Source organism: Chanos chanos, chromosome 4, assembly GCF_902362185.1.
Source record: "Chanos chanos chromosome 4, fChaCha1.1, whole genome shotgun sequence".
NCBI lineage: Eukaryota > Metazoa > Chordata > Actinopteri > Gonorynchiformes > Chanidae > Chanos > Chanos chanos.
The window spans coordinates 9,859,426-9,877,761 of NC_044498.1; the positions used below are offsets into that span (position 1 = coordinate 9,859,426).

Consider the following 18,336-nt stretch of genomic DNA (forward strand, 5'->3'; position numbering starts at 1 on the left):
AGAGTGTGAGAGAGAGAGAGAGAGAGAGAGAGAGAGAGAGAGAGTGTGTGTGAGAGAGAGAGAGAGAGAGTGAGAGAGAGAGAGAGAGAGAGTGAGAGTGAGAGAGAGAGAGAGAGTGAGAGAGAGAGCCTCACGCTTGTCTAAATGAATGAGCGATGGACAGTCTGAGGGCTCGCCCAGAGTGTTCAACGTAGTGGAACTGCATGGGCAGCTGAGGAGTGCGGCATGCTAACCATAAAATATTAACACCAGAGCCTATTTGTGCAGTGTTACGTGCTCGATGACATCACAACAGCAGATGCGTATGACACATACAATGCCTGAGGCGCAGTCCCACAGAAAGTGCTTTTGACTCCGCTGAACAGAGAGCCTTGGTTTGAGATAAAAACACACTTCCCCTCCACGTAATGGGGAAAAGCGGCAGCGGCTAACAAGCGATAAAAACATCAAAATAAGCTCTACTCAAGACCGGGGCGCGGACGACCGGCTACGTGCGGCTGTCGTTTCCAAACCTCTGAAGAATCCCCTGTTCTAGTTTGCTCTTTCACTGCACTACATGCTGCACTCAGCTTCAATTTACTGAAATACGCTGCAAATTTTAATACCCCACCCGTGCTTCTGTAAACCGCTTTTTTTTTTTTATTAATATGTAATAATTGGATGAACTGTCCAGAGCTGTGTTATATCTCAGTTGACTCTGTCATGCTCTCATGTGCCAGGCTTATTTCATTTGTGTCGTGTTTATTAAAGTGTTCTGTACAGTTAAACTGTAGTAAAGTGATAATACGTGTGAAAATCAGGGGGAAGAGCATTTGCCGGCCATGGAAGGAAAACATTCTTTTTTCACTGGATTCTTTCCAGGTTTCTCTAACAAACCTTCCACTGCAAATACTACTGTGATATTATGTGTATTATTTCATAAAGACTCACCTTATCAATAATTACCTAAACTCAATTAAACCGTACGCCGGCATATGACCAGTCATTTCATTAGAGTCCCAAAAGAGAGAAAAACCCTGTTACACTGGGTGTCCTGCTCCCTGCCCTGTGTCCCCCCACATTTAAAATCCCCAATCAACGGGAGACGGGAGGAGGATTTAATTAAGCCCTAACACAGTGAGGCGTTAAACATGACAGCTTGAGAGAAGACACACTCGGGGACACGGCTTCCCAAACTTTGCATTATTGATAGATTATTAATGAGGGGGGGGGGGGCGGAGCAGTCAAGGGTCATGTGGACTCGATGACATAGACAACATATGCAAAGGCCAGAACCTTGGGGAGCCGACCGTTCGTCTGAAATATTAATGCGGCTAATGGACCAAAGAGTCTTGGTCAGCAATCACAGTTCACTGTGACCTCTACACAATATTCTCATCCTCGGGATGGAATAACGCTGGGGATGAGGCTATTCTTGGAAGGCTGTGCTCCGACGGGACTTTATTCCGTTTCCACCTGACCGTCTTAATCTAACACATATGAACATTCGGGAGATAAACTGGGCTTTAATTCGCTGATTTGGCTGCGATTAAACGGGGCTGGAGCTATAGCTTTACATAATTCAAGGTTCACGGCGATGAGGAGTGGCCACTCCTGGTACAGAACAGCGTAAGCTGTGAGTGTTTTTGGAGAGGCCGTTTGCATTTGCCAGAACACAAGAGCGTGGACACAGTATCTGTGAACTGAACTGTGCTGTAAAAGTATACCCAGAGTAGGTATAAATGATACCATACTTATTTAACTCATTCAGTCTCGGGTCATGAAACACTGAGATTCATTTAGGGATTTTTTTTTTTTTTTTTACAGGTGAGCACTGAGATTTTTGTGTTTTTATAAGTCTCACTGCTTTGTAATCATATATGTAAATACGCTTCCACGTAATATTATTGCTAAAATGTTGGGACAGCTGGTAATATATGTAACCAGACAATACTGTGATATATTCCCTAAGTATCCCATTTATTGCAGCATAAGTGATAAGTCACTGGGTCCTGTCACAGGGCATTCCCAATTTGTTTCTTTGGTACCCATTTAAAATGCAAGCCCAAACCTGCCAAAAATGACAAGGGAACAGATCTCTACACCACTGTATCTCTGCCATTCTTTCCAGTACATAATAATGTGCAACATTTGTTTTATTCTAAATAATATGTGAGACCATGTGGATCAGTGTATGTATACTGATCTATACAAATTCAAATACATGCCTTTTGTATAAATGTCTGTATCTGTATATTTGTATCAAAAGCTTCAGTTATGTCATTATTAAGAGTGACACAACTGCTGGACAGACACCTTTGCAGGTTTGTAATAAGTACTGTATATGTAAATGGGAAATAATTTCTAGAATAATTTCCTATTATTATTTTTTTTTGTAAGAATTTCCTTTTCTGAAGCTGAGTGAAAAATCCAAAATTGTACATAATGAAAGATTACTTATATATATATATAAGTTACATAATAACAGCGTTCTAAGATTACATTTGTGTGATACTGACAGCGCATTCTCGTTCTCCTCTGACTCACCCCATATTTCTAACAATATGCTACTGTTTCTGAAGTTTGTAATTTCTCTTAATCCATGGCTTCTGCAAGCTATTCAGAATTATGTAGAAGAGAGCGAAAAAATCACGCTATAGTTCTATATTTAGATCACACGAATGTCAAACATTACGGGTTATCAAGGGCATATGTTAATGATATACCTCATGCGCAAAAGCTCTACCATTTTTGCATGGATGCACTTCACTGAGGACAGAAAAAAATAGCATGTTGGGAGGAGAGGAATGATTGCTGTAAGCCATGCTGCACAATGAACAGAATATACGGTTTGAATGACATGTGGGTACAAGCCTGCAACTTTCAAATGCTTATTATACATGCTACTGTCAGTAGACTCAAACACTCTCTTCATTTCACACACACACACACACACACACACACACACACACACACACATCTACCAGTGCTCAGCTGACATGAGTTTCATAGTGCTTGAAAAGGGTTTCCCATTCTATACATTCCTACAAACGCATCAGGGCAAATTTCAAATATAGAGAACAGCACAGCACGTCACAGCGCAATATACAAATCATATGTTAAAAAAAAAAAAAAATCGATGATGAAATGACATAAAGTTAACAGTACACAGCAGCGTGTAATAGGTGTCCTATAAGCCTTCCTGTGAGTGCGTAACCGATGGAAAGAACATATAGAGCCAGTGTTAATCAGAGGTTAGTGCTGAGGTACTGTGCCACCTTCAGGGATATGACATGGCTAATCTGGACTGTGCCAGGATGTTCTGTAAGCATGCCACAGGGCATAAGAGATAAGCTGTTTGGTCTGCCTCTTTTGTGAACTCTGCCGAGGGGTTGGCACAGCCTCTCGCCTCCTCGCTGAGTTTGTTCCCAAACACGTGTTTGTAATAAACTCTGCTCAATTCTCAAGTCTCTGGGTTCACTGGCACCTTCTCCATTCATCACCTCTGCGCCCAGGTTATTTGGCATCAGACAGTAACGAGGTGGACACCCTCCCATTTATGGATCGCCTGTTCATTTTAGACTCGCGAACAGATCAATGACGTGTAAAGAGTGGAATCATATGTAGAGGGATTCAAACATCAAACATCTAATGGATCGATTCGTATTATCTATACAGCCTCAGGCAAATGGTATGCATTCCTTTCCGTTCAAGAAATGCCCATGTCTTACTGCAAAGCTAACGCTAAAGCTAATACTGATGCATCACATACAGTGTGGGTGAGGTTCACAGAACTTAAATGAATGAATCACAAAGCTCAACCAAATTTAAACAACAGGCCTAAAGAACTGCTTTTCTTCTCAGCTTCCTGTAAAGGTGTGAGTTGTGCTGGCTGCGCAGTAGAAAGTAGCTCAGTTGATTTGGCTGTACAAACAGTCCACTCTTAGGGCTCAGATAAAGGATAGAGGAAAGAAGAAAGCCGGCAGGGACTGCAGGTGGTAGGAATCACTCCTCAACTCAAAGCTCTTCCAAGAACACAGGGGCATTCTTACTCCCGAGCTGCAAATAGGCTTAGTTTTGTTTTTCCAGCGCTGGCAATGCTTACCCTGGCTATTATCTGGTCAAGAAAAGATCTCGCACCGGGATACTGGCCCTTCCTTATATTCTCTAAACGCTGGGCTTGCTCCTCAACACTCCCAAGGGGCCACGTAATCCAGTTTGAATTAATGCAGAAATCTCCTCTTCTTTGCCACTAAACTCAACTCACTCTAGAGGACTGTAGCTTGTACAGGGGGAGGGTGGAGAGGCAGCAGGTTCAGGGGCAGAGGGATGCTAAGCTGATTCTCTGCAGCCATCTCTGTCCCAATGGGTCTGGACAGGACAAACACAAACAGTAGCCACAGAAGTGGTGCTGACTGTTTGTATTCTGCTGCTGTCATATTCATATCCTAATCTCCTAATACAGGGCACCAGTGGGCAGCATCTGCACCTACCATGTACGTTTGAACGCAGCCAGCTATAGCAGCTCACACACACACACACACACACACACACACACACACACACATCACAGTGGCATAAACACAAAGAAGTATGCGTGGGTGCACAGACCCACACAGACTCGCAGACACCCAAACCCCAACACCCAAACAAAAACATACCCACACACTCATAAACAGGGGAAACTCTTGCTACTGCAAAAACAGTGAGGCCAAGGGAGTCACATGATCCAAAAACAGGGTGACCCGGCACAGCAGAGGCCTATAGCAGATGAAAGCCTTCCAACATTCCATTCCATTGTGACCTCACCGAGGGGCGGAGTCCAGAGATGGACGCTCCAGCTGAGAAAGAGGCCACGCTCAGGGAGCACTATGGATTTTTACTGTTGAGCCCACACTGATGTTACCACTCCATAATTACAAAAGAAATACAGCAATACGTTCCTCATTAAAACAAAGCTGTTTACACTCTGTAGCCATGCATAGCGACTCTACCGAAAAAAACACCACAACTGCAATTATGAAGACAAGCGCCTGTTAAGTTATATTTAGAAACTGCATGTGCAACTAATAACATTAACATGCAAACTGAAGGAGATCTGGAGCTGTGTTTTCAGAAAAAGGGGCGACTGCACAGCTTGCGCGTCATTTTCTAAAGTGCTGACTGTTACCTAACTTTAACTGAACACCAGGGCAGCTGCTGCTTACATATTGAAAAGATCTTCCACTGAGTAACAAATAACACTCGTATTTAGAGAGCATCAGTTTGACATTGGCTGCCAAGTTGCACAGATGCCATTGAAATGAATCGACAGCTTTGACAATAAGGTGAAGGAGGAACAATCCTGTGTTACAAAAGTACCTTAATAATGAAAAGCAATAAAATTGATTGCTATGTTTTTGAAAGATGCATTTTGTATTCCATTCGGATGATGTAAAATGTTCTAAATGACCTCATATGAGAGTGTCATGGAAACAGGTTCAAAACAAATCTAATTCAAGATTTTTCCTACCCGGGTCCAGTCGCACAGGGTGATGAAGATACACATAAAAAAATGCGTAAACCCTGCCTCTCTGTCAAATGTGCGTCCATACAAAACAGTTCCAGATGTGGGAGGATTTCTTCAATATGACAGTGCAATAATGCTTTAAGCTCTCTCTGGCATACTAGCTTATCTTATTACTTTGGTTGAAAAAGCAATAAAACAAGATAAATAAGAGAATAGGAATAAGAGGAACATATCTTTAAAGTTACAGACAACAGAGGAGCTCCAGCTGTCAAAGGAGGAGGCTAATTTTTTTTTTTTTTTTAATGCATATGAGTATTTAAGATCACTGTAAACAGCATAAAAACAACATGAATTTTAGTGTTAAATATTGCCCAGAAACCAAACCAAGCATCAATATGGGTTCACACTGACAACTAAACACATTCACTACAGACTATGAATATCATCTTAACAGTATTTTCTGTACTTATAGTAAAACAAACAAACAAACAAACAAACAAACATAGACATAGCTGTTGGCCATAAGCAGTCATATGACTGATCAAACCTTGTACTTTTTGTAACACAGTGCAGGAAACCAAAATGATATCCATGGTTATTTTGTGGATGCAGACCTCTGCAGAAATTATGTGGGACTTTGTAAATTCAAAATTAGCCTTTGCGGGGTCAAAAATGTGAACAACAGTTACATACTTGGATTTGTAAACGCTCTTACCGAATCTCGTAAAAAAAGAATCGAGAGCTTGATGAAACACATAATAATGTCTGATTATATAAAAAATACAAGGAGATCAATGGCTTTTGAAACAATAACCTCTATGTTTTCAAGTACCTCATCAAATATTGCAGTTACGGAGCATTAAACTGTAATTTCTTTTCCTCCTTGTATAAAAAAAAGCCCTTTTAGTGCTTTCAGATGTGAGCAGAATATGATTTTCTTCAACATCAACATTTCTTCAACATCTTTTTTCATTGATCTGCCTTCACTAACAGGCAAGACTGCATTCAGAGGACAGCAGAACTTTTAGGCCTAACTGTCAAAGAAACACATCATCACACAGAAACATTCAGTCAGATAATCAGAAAAATGAATAAAAGATCTTGGTTCAACTTGTGCCATTTAGATAAAGATAACTGTGGCATTTAATGGATTAGCAAGACATAACATGACTTTGATACACTTTAATATCTACATAACAGTGCCACAGGGCTTTTAAACAGGTGTCTGAAGGGTTTACGTCAGAGTGAGGACTTGTCTCTCATCCAAAAAAAAGCCTGAAAAAAAGTGAAATTCAAACAGCAGAATGAAAGGAAAAGAAAAAGAAAAATTCTCTCATTGCTCAAAGCTGTCATCATGCTCAAACATTACTTTAAAGCTGGCGAGGCAATTAAGAACTCACGCAAAACGTTCCACTGACAAAGGCAAAGATTTTTCACACAGCGAAAAACTAAAGAAAGAATACTCTTGTCCGGTCATAAAAAGCAAGGAATAAGGAAGGTGTTGAGTGCAATGTGTGTGTGTGTGTGTGTGCGCGCGTGTATTATCTTTGGACGCGGTCTTCGCTAACTCTACTTAAATAAAGGAGCTTTTCAAACATTGAGCAACTTTCAAACATCTTTCTCTTAGATGTAAATACACAAAGTCGTTCGTAACAGGTTCGTACTCTCATTGCATAACCCCTGTGATGTATGCATCTCCACATTGATCTCTGAACTCACCAATGACAAAAAAAAACAAAAAACAAAATACAAAAAAAACCAAAACAAGTACCGCACAAAGAACTCCTTTATTACAGAATTTTAAGGGAAGGAGAAGGAGGGAGTGTGACTTCACTGACATACTAAATCAGGCACTAGGTTTGTATCTAAACCTCAAACTTTAACTCTCAAAGGTGCAATTCAGCCAGGGCTGAGGGGGATACTGTGAAGTTAAGCCCTCCATACAAGGTTTATAACAGCAGGGAGTCCTTGTCATGAACAATCAGTTTGTCATCTAACTCAGGAGACTTCAGTGTGTAAACTCTGTAAGACCTCATGCTTATTAACAGCTTTCATGTTTGAGATGGCCTATCTCGGAGCCAGACAGCCAATCCATGGAAGCTTTGTAGGAGGGCTATGATAATGAACATTTTAATGGCTACTTCATTCCAGGCCACTCTGACACCTTGACACAACACGGCAAGGCTGTGCCTGTCTAAAATAGCTTGCCTCAGATGCACTGTGGTTCAAAAGTTCATTGCAGCTGGAGTGTTTTTCTATTTTCTTTCATTTTTTCTTCTTTCAAAGGCATATCAACCCCACTATAAGTGGATTATCCCTGCTGTTTTTCCTCCCAAACACTTTCATCTCGTAACGCTCATTTTCAGCTCACTGAGATACGGCGTGCGGGTCCAGGACACGGTCGAGACGAGGACATCACATGGTGGCAAGTCCACTGAGCATCTGAGTGGTGTTTGGACACCAAACACTTTAACACAAGAAAAAGGATCAATGTGAAATGGTCTAGACTGTACTCTATTACAGTCACACACTGAATCTACAGCAATATAGGTATACATAATTCATATTAGCTTGGGGATTCTCTAAGCAAGAAAATGACGTGTATTAAACTGTATTTCCTAGCCATATTCAGTCAATCTCCTCTTAAGTAAACTGCTGTAAATCATTTGTTTTTAACCAACTTTGAAGAATCATTTCTAACTGTTACCACATCAAAACAGCAAGATTACTTTTGCCTATAAGCTCGTCAGTCTTGCTGCAACAGGATTAAGTAAAGAGAAAGGAAGACAGAGAGAGAGAGAGAGAGAGAGAGAGAGAGAGAGAGAGAGAGAGGGAGACTGTCTTTTTGTCAGTCTTTTGTCACAGATTTAAACTCCTTTGTAAGTTTTTAGACTCTAAAAGTTTCCGGTGTTTTCCGTAAATCATTCAAAAATCCAGATATCCGCTGCTTTCTGTATGTTCACGTCATCATCGCACTCTTCCTCAGTTTTTCTTAGGAACGATATCCTCAGCACTGTGATTAAAAAAAAGCCAAATGTGTGATGCTGTTTGTTTAGTTCATTATCCAGCACTCCTTGAAAACCTTAAAGGGATGTAAAAAAAAAGGGGGTGAACACACACTGTGTTCCACATAATGGTCTTCTGCTGGAGCTGTCATGTAAGCTCTCTACAGAACAGAGCGGGGGGTGGGGGGTGGGGGGGGCTCTTTCTTAAGTCCAAGATGGTCAAACAAATCTGTCTTTCAGCATGTTTGTAAAATCCCTCTTTTGTTGGAGTGGGGCTCCTAGCAACGCTCTACATGAAGAACACAATAGGAAACAAAGGGGCTACAGCTAATGCACTCGATTAAGCCGAGCAAAAGGAGATTTCTCTCATCTAGACATAACACAACCTTTTTGGGATGGCATGTGGCCCAATAAAACTCTTAAACACAGCAAATGACTACATAATCTCCCCTCTGGGCACCAGAAAAGGGGTCTTACACTCAACTTTTAATACATGTTCTTAAACCACGGCTTCATGTGCGACGCGATCTTCTTTTCGGGGGGTCAAGTGCAGGACAGTGCATTTAATAAAACGTACGCTTTGAGTCATTATTTAAATCATTATTAAAGCAGGCACTGAAATGAGCTGGCATCTTTTAAAACATAAAACCAGACATGTGTGGGCAAGGTCTGATAAATAAATTACGAGGGTTTTTTTTTTTTTTTTTTTCCCAGGCAAAACTGTGGTTTCTCCTCGAACGTCATTTCCATCAAATACACCCTTTTCGCACCTCTGCTGGAATACCACACACTTTATTCGGAATTTTCAACCTCAGGAAAAACAGATGTCTCCAGTAAAAACAAAAATAAGAGGGCTCCTGTGAATTAAACTGCGTATACACTCAGGATATTTAATGAAAAAACAAAACAAAACAAACAAACAAACAAAAACAAACAAATAAACAAACAAAAGGGGGGAAAAGACTCTTAACTGACTGAGAGATTTGGGAATGAATGGAAAAAACCCCCCAAAAAACATCACTCTACACCACAAAGCAAAAGACCTTTCTACAACCCCACCTGAAAGAAGAAGAACTAAAAAAAAAAAAAAAAAAGATCCTCTTTGGTCTTTCAAAGAACGCTGAGAATATTCCCTGTGGTATATTGAGGATGTGGAAGCTAACAGTGCTCCAGGTGCTAAGTGCATGGGTGAAGTCTCCATGCAGAGAGTGGTTCAGGCTTGATGCAACTGCCCTACTTTTCAGAGTAACACTGACTCTAACACTGCTTTGACCCCTAATCACCACAGATTAGTACAGTTACACAGATTACCCTCTCCAACAGTTAAACTACATCTCTGTCGCTTCTAGCTCATCTGTTTCAACTCATTAAAACAGACAAAAGTTTAACAAACCAGAACAAGATCATTCATGGATAAAACCATAACCTGATCAGAAATAAAATAAAGTAACACAGCCATTATTATTATTATTATTATTTCATTTACACCATTTAATGTAAATGTACATCATTTTTGTAGACTACTGAAATGCTCAATTTTCTGATCATGTTTAAAGAGTTAAAGAGCTAAAGGAAGTGATTGCATTCGGTAAAATTACGGGAATTGAAACAAGAGAAGAAGTGGCGAAAATCAGTAGCTCGTGGCCCAAAAATATAATCTGACCCCGAAGATTTTCCCCTGTGGCAGCTTTTCTGGTGATTAGCGTGCTGCTTGTGTAAGGCTAAGATGCTAATTGCTGCGCACAGCTGAGACAATAAAAATGTTTGCTTTTCGCCTATGGCTGTTGAAGTGCTGTTAACCGCTCTTTTCCATCCCTTTAGGGTGGTTTAGTCTGCTCCAGCAGCCTGTGGTGAGGAAAGCAACCGGGGCATGGGCGGAGGTGCTAAGCTAACCGGTCCCTTGCCAGTCTCTTGCTGCGCCAAGTGCCAAGCAAAACAGGCAGGGCCATGATCAAAGCCTGAAAGGGAAACTAGCAATCAATAGCCAGTTGCCTTAAGTCATTTATCAAAATATATACTTCCCCTGTTAGGAGAGGTATGGTCGTTTATGAAACGTATTCACAAAATAATGTGCACTGACATGCGTGATGTACATTGGATGAAAAGTCTGATTACTGTGACTAAAGGTTTAAGGCATCTTGCGGATAAGAAACACAGCTGAGTGAAACCCCCTGTAAAATGTAGTATACAGTTATGTGAAACATCAATGAGAAATGCCTGTTCAAATCTTTAAATACACTCCAGTAAATAATTTACCTCTTCAAATACCAGTCTTTAAATGAAATTAGGTAAAACTCTGCCTCAGGGTATTCTAATTTGAATGTTACAACTAATATAGAAATTGTGCCAAGACGTGTTGTAAATACCCACAAAAATATCTTTATTTCACATATTTTATAATTACACAGAGAGTTATTAAAACTTCAGTTTTATGATTAATTACAGTGGTGGCAAGAGAGCATTTGTCCTGCAGAAATGATTTATAAAAACAAATGGAACAAAAGGTGGAAAATCATAAGAAATCTGACTGTTAATTATCTGAACACACCTAATGTTCCATGAGGAATAATTTTGCTGAAATGTCTTCAGTGATATTTCATGAACATAATTATTGCTTTCCTAATCCTAACTGGCTCTTGATGATGAAGCTGTAAAAATCAGAAAATAATTTCACACATTTTTACGACCGCTTCAAACAAAATGACATAACTCAAAGCCAACATAAATCAGCTGCAAAGATGCCGCCAAACTGAGTTCGCTCTCTCTCTCTTTCTTTCGCTCCAGTCAGTCAGCCAGCCATCCAACACTGAGTGATCAAGTAATTAATGTCTCTGTCTCTCTCTGTCTCTCTCTCACACACACACACACACACACACTCTCTCTCTCTCTCTTTTTCTATCCCAGCACATCATAATTCAGTCCTCCCATGCTGCCTTAGTGCAGAGTACAGGGCAGCAGCCCAGGATTCTGAAGGCTTTTAATATACTCCTCAGAGCGAGAAGGAGAGATCCTTTTATATCCATCCTCAGGTGTGCGCCCCTGCCTCTGTGCCGTTTCCTTTCCCTGGTATTATTTCTAGGTCTTAGACAACTTTGTGTCTTTTGGTTGCATGTCAGTACTGAAAATGAAATTGTCATTCAGAATGACCTTAATCTAATCTAGCACAGCACTAATTAAGACACACAATGCACAAAAGCCAAATGATTTAATCCTGATTTGATAAAGCGAGAAAAAATGAGTATGAACCATAAACAGGTAAAAATGCCGAACTAAAAAAAGTATTAGATATGAAAGGTGACAAATTAACAAGGCACGAATGAAAAAGGCTTTTGCAATAAAACAATCCATTACACAAGAGGACCCCTGGACGCCGTGACAGCTTCTTTTATCTAGAATAGCTGGTGCGTCACACGGCAGTTCCCAGAATGCCCATTCAGAGGAAAGCCCACACAGAGGACTCTAATGGCAACTGAGCCTGAAAGCCACGAGTCGGACTAGCGTAGGGGATCCACAGCCATAAACTCTCACTGCCGAGAGATCATAGAAATGAGTCACTACAATCCTCTGTCTAATCTCCACATGTCAAATAGCATTTTCACTGATTACACATAACAAATTATGTTTTGCTCTAAAGGGAAGCTGAGAGATAAGATATATATCGGGGCAAACGGCATCTGACGGAAGAGCCACCGCTAGGTGGAGAGAACAGTGTGAAAAGAATAAAGGGATGAAGGAGAAAGCTAATTGGGTTCTATTTTAGACTCTGTCAGCCTGAAGTAGAAGATGACGTTGCTAAGACAGACCCGAGAGGAATAAGGGCAAGTCCACTCAGCTGAGCGGCCTGCCCTTTACATTGGCCTATTTACTGTTAAAAGCTGGGGCCCAGGGCAGTTTATAGGCGCTTTAGCTCAATTGTGATTTAGTATGTAAACATATTCACAGTGAATTATTCAGCCACCTAAGATTGCCATGTAGAAACACTATATGTGTCTATTTTCATGCCTGAGAGATTCATGTTCATTTTATTAGGCTTTGAAAATAAATTGGTATTTGCTTTTTATTCTCTTTCGCAAGACTATCTATTAGGATGCAATTTTTCTGACAAGTCCTGCTCATTGCTGTGTAATTGTGGAAGGGAGCTACCAGTTTTAAATGTATTTTGGGCTTGCAATAATTTGCTTTCTGATTTCTCACCCTGTATGAAAACTATGATGTTAATGCTGTTTTTAAATAGAATAATAATAATAATATCCATAAATAATAATTAAATCATATTCATGCCTGTTGGCAGCCATCATTTTTCAGATTTTAGTTTGTTATGACAGCTGTAATGACAAACACAAACATATAAAGGCATATTTATATTTCCCCTTAAGCACATGAGTGCCTTAGCAGATACATCAACACAGAGATGCATGCACATAAACACGCACGCGCGCGTGCACACGCACATGCACACACACGCACACACACACACACACACACACACACAAAAACACACACGTTAGGATTATCCACTCCATTTCTGTCTTGCTCACCTATACAGCCATTTTAAACTATGCTGTCTTAAACAAACACTTCCCTTCCTCCATTTTATAAATTCTTTAAGCTATTTTCTTCAATTATTCATCACTCACCACAACCCTGTGCCAACGTTGCAGCACAATTGTTTGACAGTATTCTTTCTTCCTTTTTTTTTTACTTAAAGCGAATGAGCAGTGGAGATATTAAAAAAAAACAACAAAAAAAACAAAATGAATCTATTACTATTATTTTTTTTTTTGCTACGATAAAGGCTACACAGTTCAAGTGTTCTCCTTTGAATATCTCTTACTCTGGTGTCACATTCTATATTAAATATTCACCCATTCTCAACAAGAGGAGAGAAAGGATGGGAGGTGGATCTGAAATCCAGAGGCCCTGGGAGAAAGCCTCTACCAGGTCAGAAATTATTCAACACATTTCTGTGGTTTTCAGGCAACACAATCTCCATGAGAAACAATGAAGATGTACTGTTATGACAGAGTAAGGTAATCAGCTGTGAAACGGTGAATAAACTATTTCCAATGGTCTTCCATGATGATAGCTATTATCAACAGAAAACATGATTGCTGAGGGCAAGTGACATCACCATGCTTTACCAGGGCCAAAATAAACATGAGAACTACATGTGGCATTTTTGTAACTGGCATTTTAAAACAATATAAAAAAAAAAAAAAAACCACGACGTACATTTCTTACGACGTAAAATTCTTAAAACTTGATAAAGCAATTTTGGCCTGTTTTCTTTTTCTTTTTTTATATACAAGTTATCAAATAAGACAATATATGGAACAAATCAAAAATAAAAAATCAATAGAAAATAAAATCGAAATCTAAACCAAAGGCAGACATTTTTAGATATCTAGGCTGGTATATCACAGTGTCCAATACCCACTTACTACAGAACAGACAAATATTATTTATGAAAGATAACCGTGTGTATTTTCGCCACTGTGGGCCCGACACCATTGGGAAAAAATGCCCTCTGCAAAAACACCATGTCTTATAAAGCACCAAAATAAGATAACAATCCTCTTTATAGGCCAGGTGACTGGGCAGAACATTAGCCAAGCACTGAATATTCTTATTTACTGCCAGGACCGACGATTTTCTCTCTATTCCTATAACTCATGTTTGACAACAAAGCAGCAGAGAGAAATCACTTACCAGAGAAAAAGTTCTTAGCTCGTAGGTAACTAACACTGAGGCGTAAGATGGAGAGTTTGTCTAGACTGGATGTCACCTCCTCTGGAAAGGGTAGTAGGCTGGCCAGTCGGTCCAGTTCTGAGTTCAGTCGATCACGGTGACGTTTGGATGGGTTAGACTTGACCCCTTCCACTGGAGGCTGTTTCACCCTGGACACCAAAATGAACACATCAGTGATCAGAAACACAAGGAAGGATCCAAAGTCTCAGCATAAGGACCAACAAAACAATTTTGCCTTTAAAATGAATGAATACTGAATCAGTGAATGAATAAACAGTAATTAGCTCCTGTTATTATGGGCTACTAGTAAACATGATTGGTGACAGATCAGTTGACTAAACTGAGATTAAATAGACAGGCGATTATTAGGAACAACACACAGACACACGAATAATCTAAGTTATATCAATCTAATGTTGATGTGACGTATGTACCGGTAGTAGTGGTGAGATGATGAGAATGACGGTAGTTACGACTCGACACATTAGTCAAACCTCTGAATACGCTAAGAGGACGAGTATTATCATTACAGTCAACAACATCAATGCAGTCAGTCAACATATTATTATTATTATTGTTATTTTTGTTGTGGCTGTTATTCTATATTTACGGGTCCTCTATGAACTCTCCGATATGGCGCGTCATTTAAATTGAAAATAAATACATTACTAAAAGTGAAGGGGGGGAAAAAAAACCCTTTTTGCATCGTTCACACAATTTCAAGTCGAAGTGCTTTACGTGCATTGACAAAAGGGTTAAAGGGTTGACAAAGCTTTTTTCTACCCAGAGCTGGGTAATATCAGTTGCTGCTGCTGTGTCAACCGATTACGGCTTCAAACACGCAACACCAACACTGAAAGCACGGGTGTAAAAATAGAAATCGCTAACAACTTTTCAACCTGTCTTCACGCACGACTTTCACACGCGCTACACTGGGTCTGGGAAGTGGACTGCGAAATAATGGAACCTGTAACGGAAATTATTGATAGAAAATAATAAACAAGCCCGCCTCCTGCACCTGCGCCTATCCCCAATGGCAGGAGTTTACTTTCCACCACCTCGAAAGACAAACTCATCGAACTGATTGGTAACTGATCGAACAGGTCCGTCAAACGAGGACAAATATTATTAAAGACTGATTTTTAAGTTCAGTTCAACCTGGCTTTTAAAATATGTATAATATGTATATATTATACATATTTTACGACAAAAAAGGCGATATATGATGCTATATGTCTGTACTTTTAATGACTAGGCCGATATGCAAAATCTAATCGAAACAAGATAATGCAAACATCTACATTTGTCATACTAGCCTGTTTTAACACAACACAGCGACAGTGGGACACGACGATAACATGGAGAACATAACTGAAACATGAAAGAAAGAAAAAATGTGGCCCAAAGTGACACTTGTTCTTGAGGAGGATGGTATTTCAATTGAATGAATTTATCAGGTCTTCTGCCAAACATCGCTCTGTTTAAACTATCACGTCAAGCTTTAGTCAACATGTTGTCATATCTCAACACCGATAGCAATGATGGGAACGCTGAATGAAGAGGAGTGGTGGAGGATGACACAACCACATAATGACTTTAAATACAGGAGAACACATTCATTACTTACGTTCTCTGAACCGGTTTTCTTCTTTTCCGTCCAGCATACATATTAAGGCTTTGTCCCTTTATTATTCCACTCTATATTCCGGTTATTTAGCTAACGGTGTTGCACGGCTTATTCATAACCGTGAGTCTGTAGGCTGTTTTAGCTGAACCTACTTTTCCAAAGAGCGGTAAATAAAAAATAATCAAATGGGAGTGCTATATCTGAATTTTCGTTGTTCTACGGTTAAACACTAAAGCACCCCCAAAATACTGTCACAGTTGTTCGGCGTATAACGGCACCGACCCGGATGCTTTTGCCTGCTACTGAACATCAGTTAACATTAATGTAAACATATACATTCTAGAGTTAATGACCAAAACAGCGTTAATATTACAACAGTGCAAAGACTCCAAGTTCTCGTAATGAAACCGCGCAAGAAAAATGACCAGAACCAAAAACTGTTTGTGCTATTTTATGCTATGCTATTTAACATTAATTTACAAAAGTGACAGCAAGTGCACGTCCTCTTCGTCATTCCGGCTGAGGCAAATAGTGGCAATGTCAAGGGTGACAGTGTCAGTGATGGCCGGTCGAAGTCCCGTAAAAGCGTAAATTAGTTCCAAGTGAAGTTGGAAATAAAGAGAGGAGTTTAAAGAAAATAAATCCAACAACACAAATAACTGTCATTGGTTCTCCTCTAATTCATCTTTGCAAAGCTGCTCTGCTGGAACGACCAATTGCGCGCTCCCGTCGTCAGCAACCCCCCCCCCCCTTCAACCAAGTCAAAGCAGCGAACACGCATTCTGTTGACCAGGCGAGCGGCACAGATTTGTGCAAGAGCGCGCAAAAAGGCATAGAGAGGCCTGTGGTTTAAAGGAAAAGGGGGTAAAATCTCCTAGATACAAGAGCGAGCGCGTCAGATCCAGCGCGCTCACGAACAGACTAATTTGTCCAATCACAGGGCAGCTCAGAGTTTCATGGTTTACCTTGGTCGAGGTTTCTCTGATGAAATAAAAGCTTTTAGGCATACTTCTATCACTGGCAGCTGAACGAGGTTCAAGAATTTCCCTTGCTTTACATAATCAGCAAGAAAGGAGAGGTCTGAATTAGTTAACATTCAAAGGTGTTTATATCATAGACCATTCCTGCTTTTCTTTTAAGACAAAAGGGACATTTGGCCCTTGTCCTCTGACCATCTGTCATTTAGCCTGCTAGCTAACTGAATTCGCTATTTGCTTTGACAATGCAACTTCTTCATCTATATTGCGGCCACAGCCTCAGTTAAACATACTGCAAGTTAAATATAGACATTCTATGTTGATTCATGAGGGCCCATTCACAATGGGGAACGTATAGATGATTTTAATGGTACAGAGTAGTGTTTGCTGGTTCCCAGGCAACCTCTTGTTCTCATGCATTGCCCTAGTAGCAAGTCACTGTAAACTGGAAATAAACTTCTTGTTGTTTAATATGATTCTATGTTTTATGACACTGAAGTAAACCTGTGTGGGCTGACCATTAGATCATATCAGGAAAATAATATTTCAAGCATTCTGAAACCATGGTAAGACTACAACATTTTTAAAAAATATACATACTCACTAAATTTTCATCATCTTATTTTTGACAGCTAGTTTGTACTTGAATAAATGATAAATTTAAATATTAAGAAATAGGAAACTCTACTATTTCTCTAAAGTAAGGCCTCCACTTTTGTCAAGGTCAAAATGACACAACTTACGATTTGACTTCCTATTTTTGTTGGTTTGAAGTCTTCAGCTGACATACAAATGTATCTTTATTCATGGTTGGCAGAGATAGCTTATGCCTCTTGTCAAGTGCCCTTTTTAGACACAATGTGCAATTACAGTTCTTCCTTTCCCAGGCTAAAGGCTGTCCCCAGAGGACATGGTCTCAGCAGAGTAAGAGAACTTCTCAAAACCCCTGCTTTTAATTTTTCCCCCTGGCCTCTCTCTCTCTCTCTCTCTTTCTGTCTCAGAGCTAACAACAGTTGCATTTGAGAGAGGAAAAAAAAGGATATTTCCTGTTTTAGGCTTGCATCAACATGAAACATTGTTGCGTGAGAACTTTGTATTATGAATAGCTCATTATGATCTTGAATTGCAGCTTTTGTTTTCATTCTTTACTATGCAAGCTCATTCCTCTCAACAAAAACTTGCATGTATTTTGTGAGTATAATGACCTATTCATACCAATGTAAACCATCATAGTTTCACTTTTTCTTATTAGTGTGAGATGTTGAATTTTTATATGACATCCTGACAACCCAGACCACTCTTCAAACCAGATGTCATAATAAATATTAATGAGATAATCTGATCGAATTTGCATAAGAATTTTGTTCAAGTTGACAGTAATCCATTACTAAATAGAAACTTTTTAAATATAAGATACTTGTGTGTAGTTCATGCCATATTCTTAATTTTTTAAGACTAAATTTCCTCATTGAAATGAATGTCTATCCATCT

The 18,336-nt window shown here is 39.7% G+C and overlaps 1 protein-coding gene across 1 annotated transcript in view; it reads right to left on the reverse strand.

The window, feature by feature from the left end:
* Positions 1–15,909, reverse strand: part of ahr1b (aryl hydrocarbon receptor 1b) — a 43,146-nt gene extending 27,237 nt beyond the window's left edge. The window contains exons 1-2 of the mRNA XM_030770411.1: positions 15,869–15,909; positions 14,203–14,390 (exon numbers count right to left, since the gene is read on the reverse strand). Of these exons, the coding sequence (XP_030626271.1) occupies positions 14,203–14,390; positions 15,869–15,909 (229 nt within the window). The remainder of the gene's footprint in view (positions 1–14,202; positions 14,391–15,868) is intronic.
* Between the last annotated feature and the right edge of the window lie 2,427 nt (positions 15,910–18,336).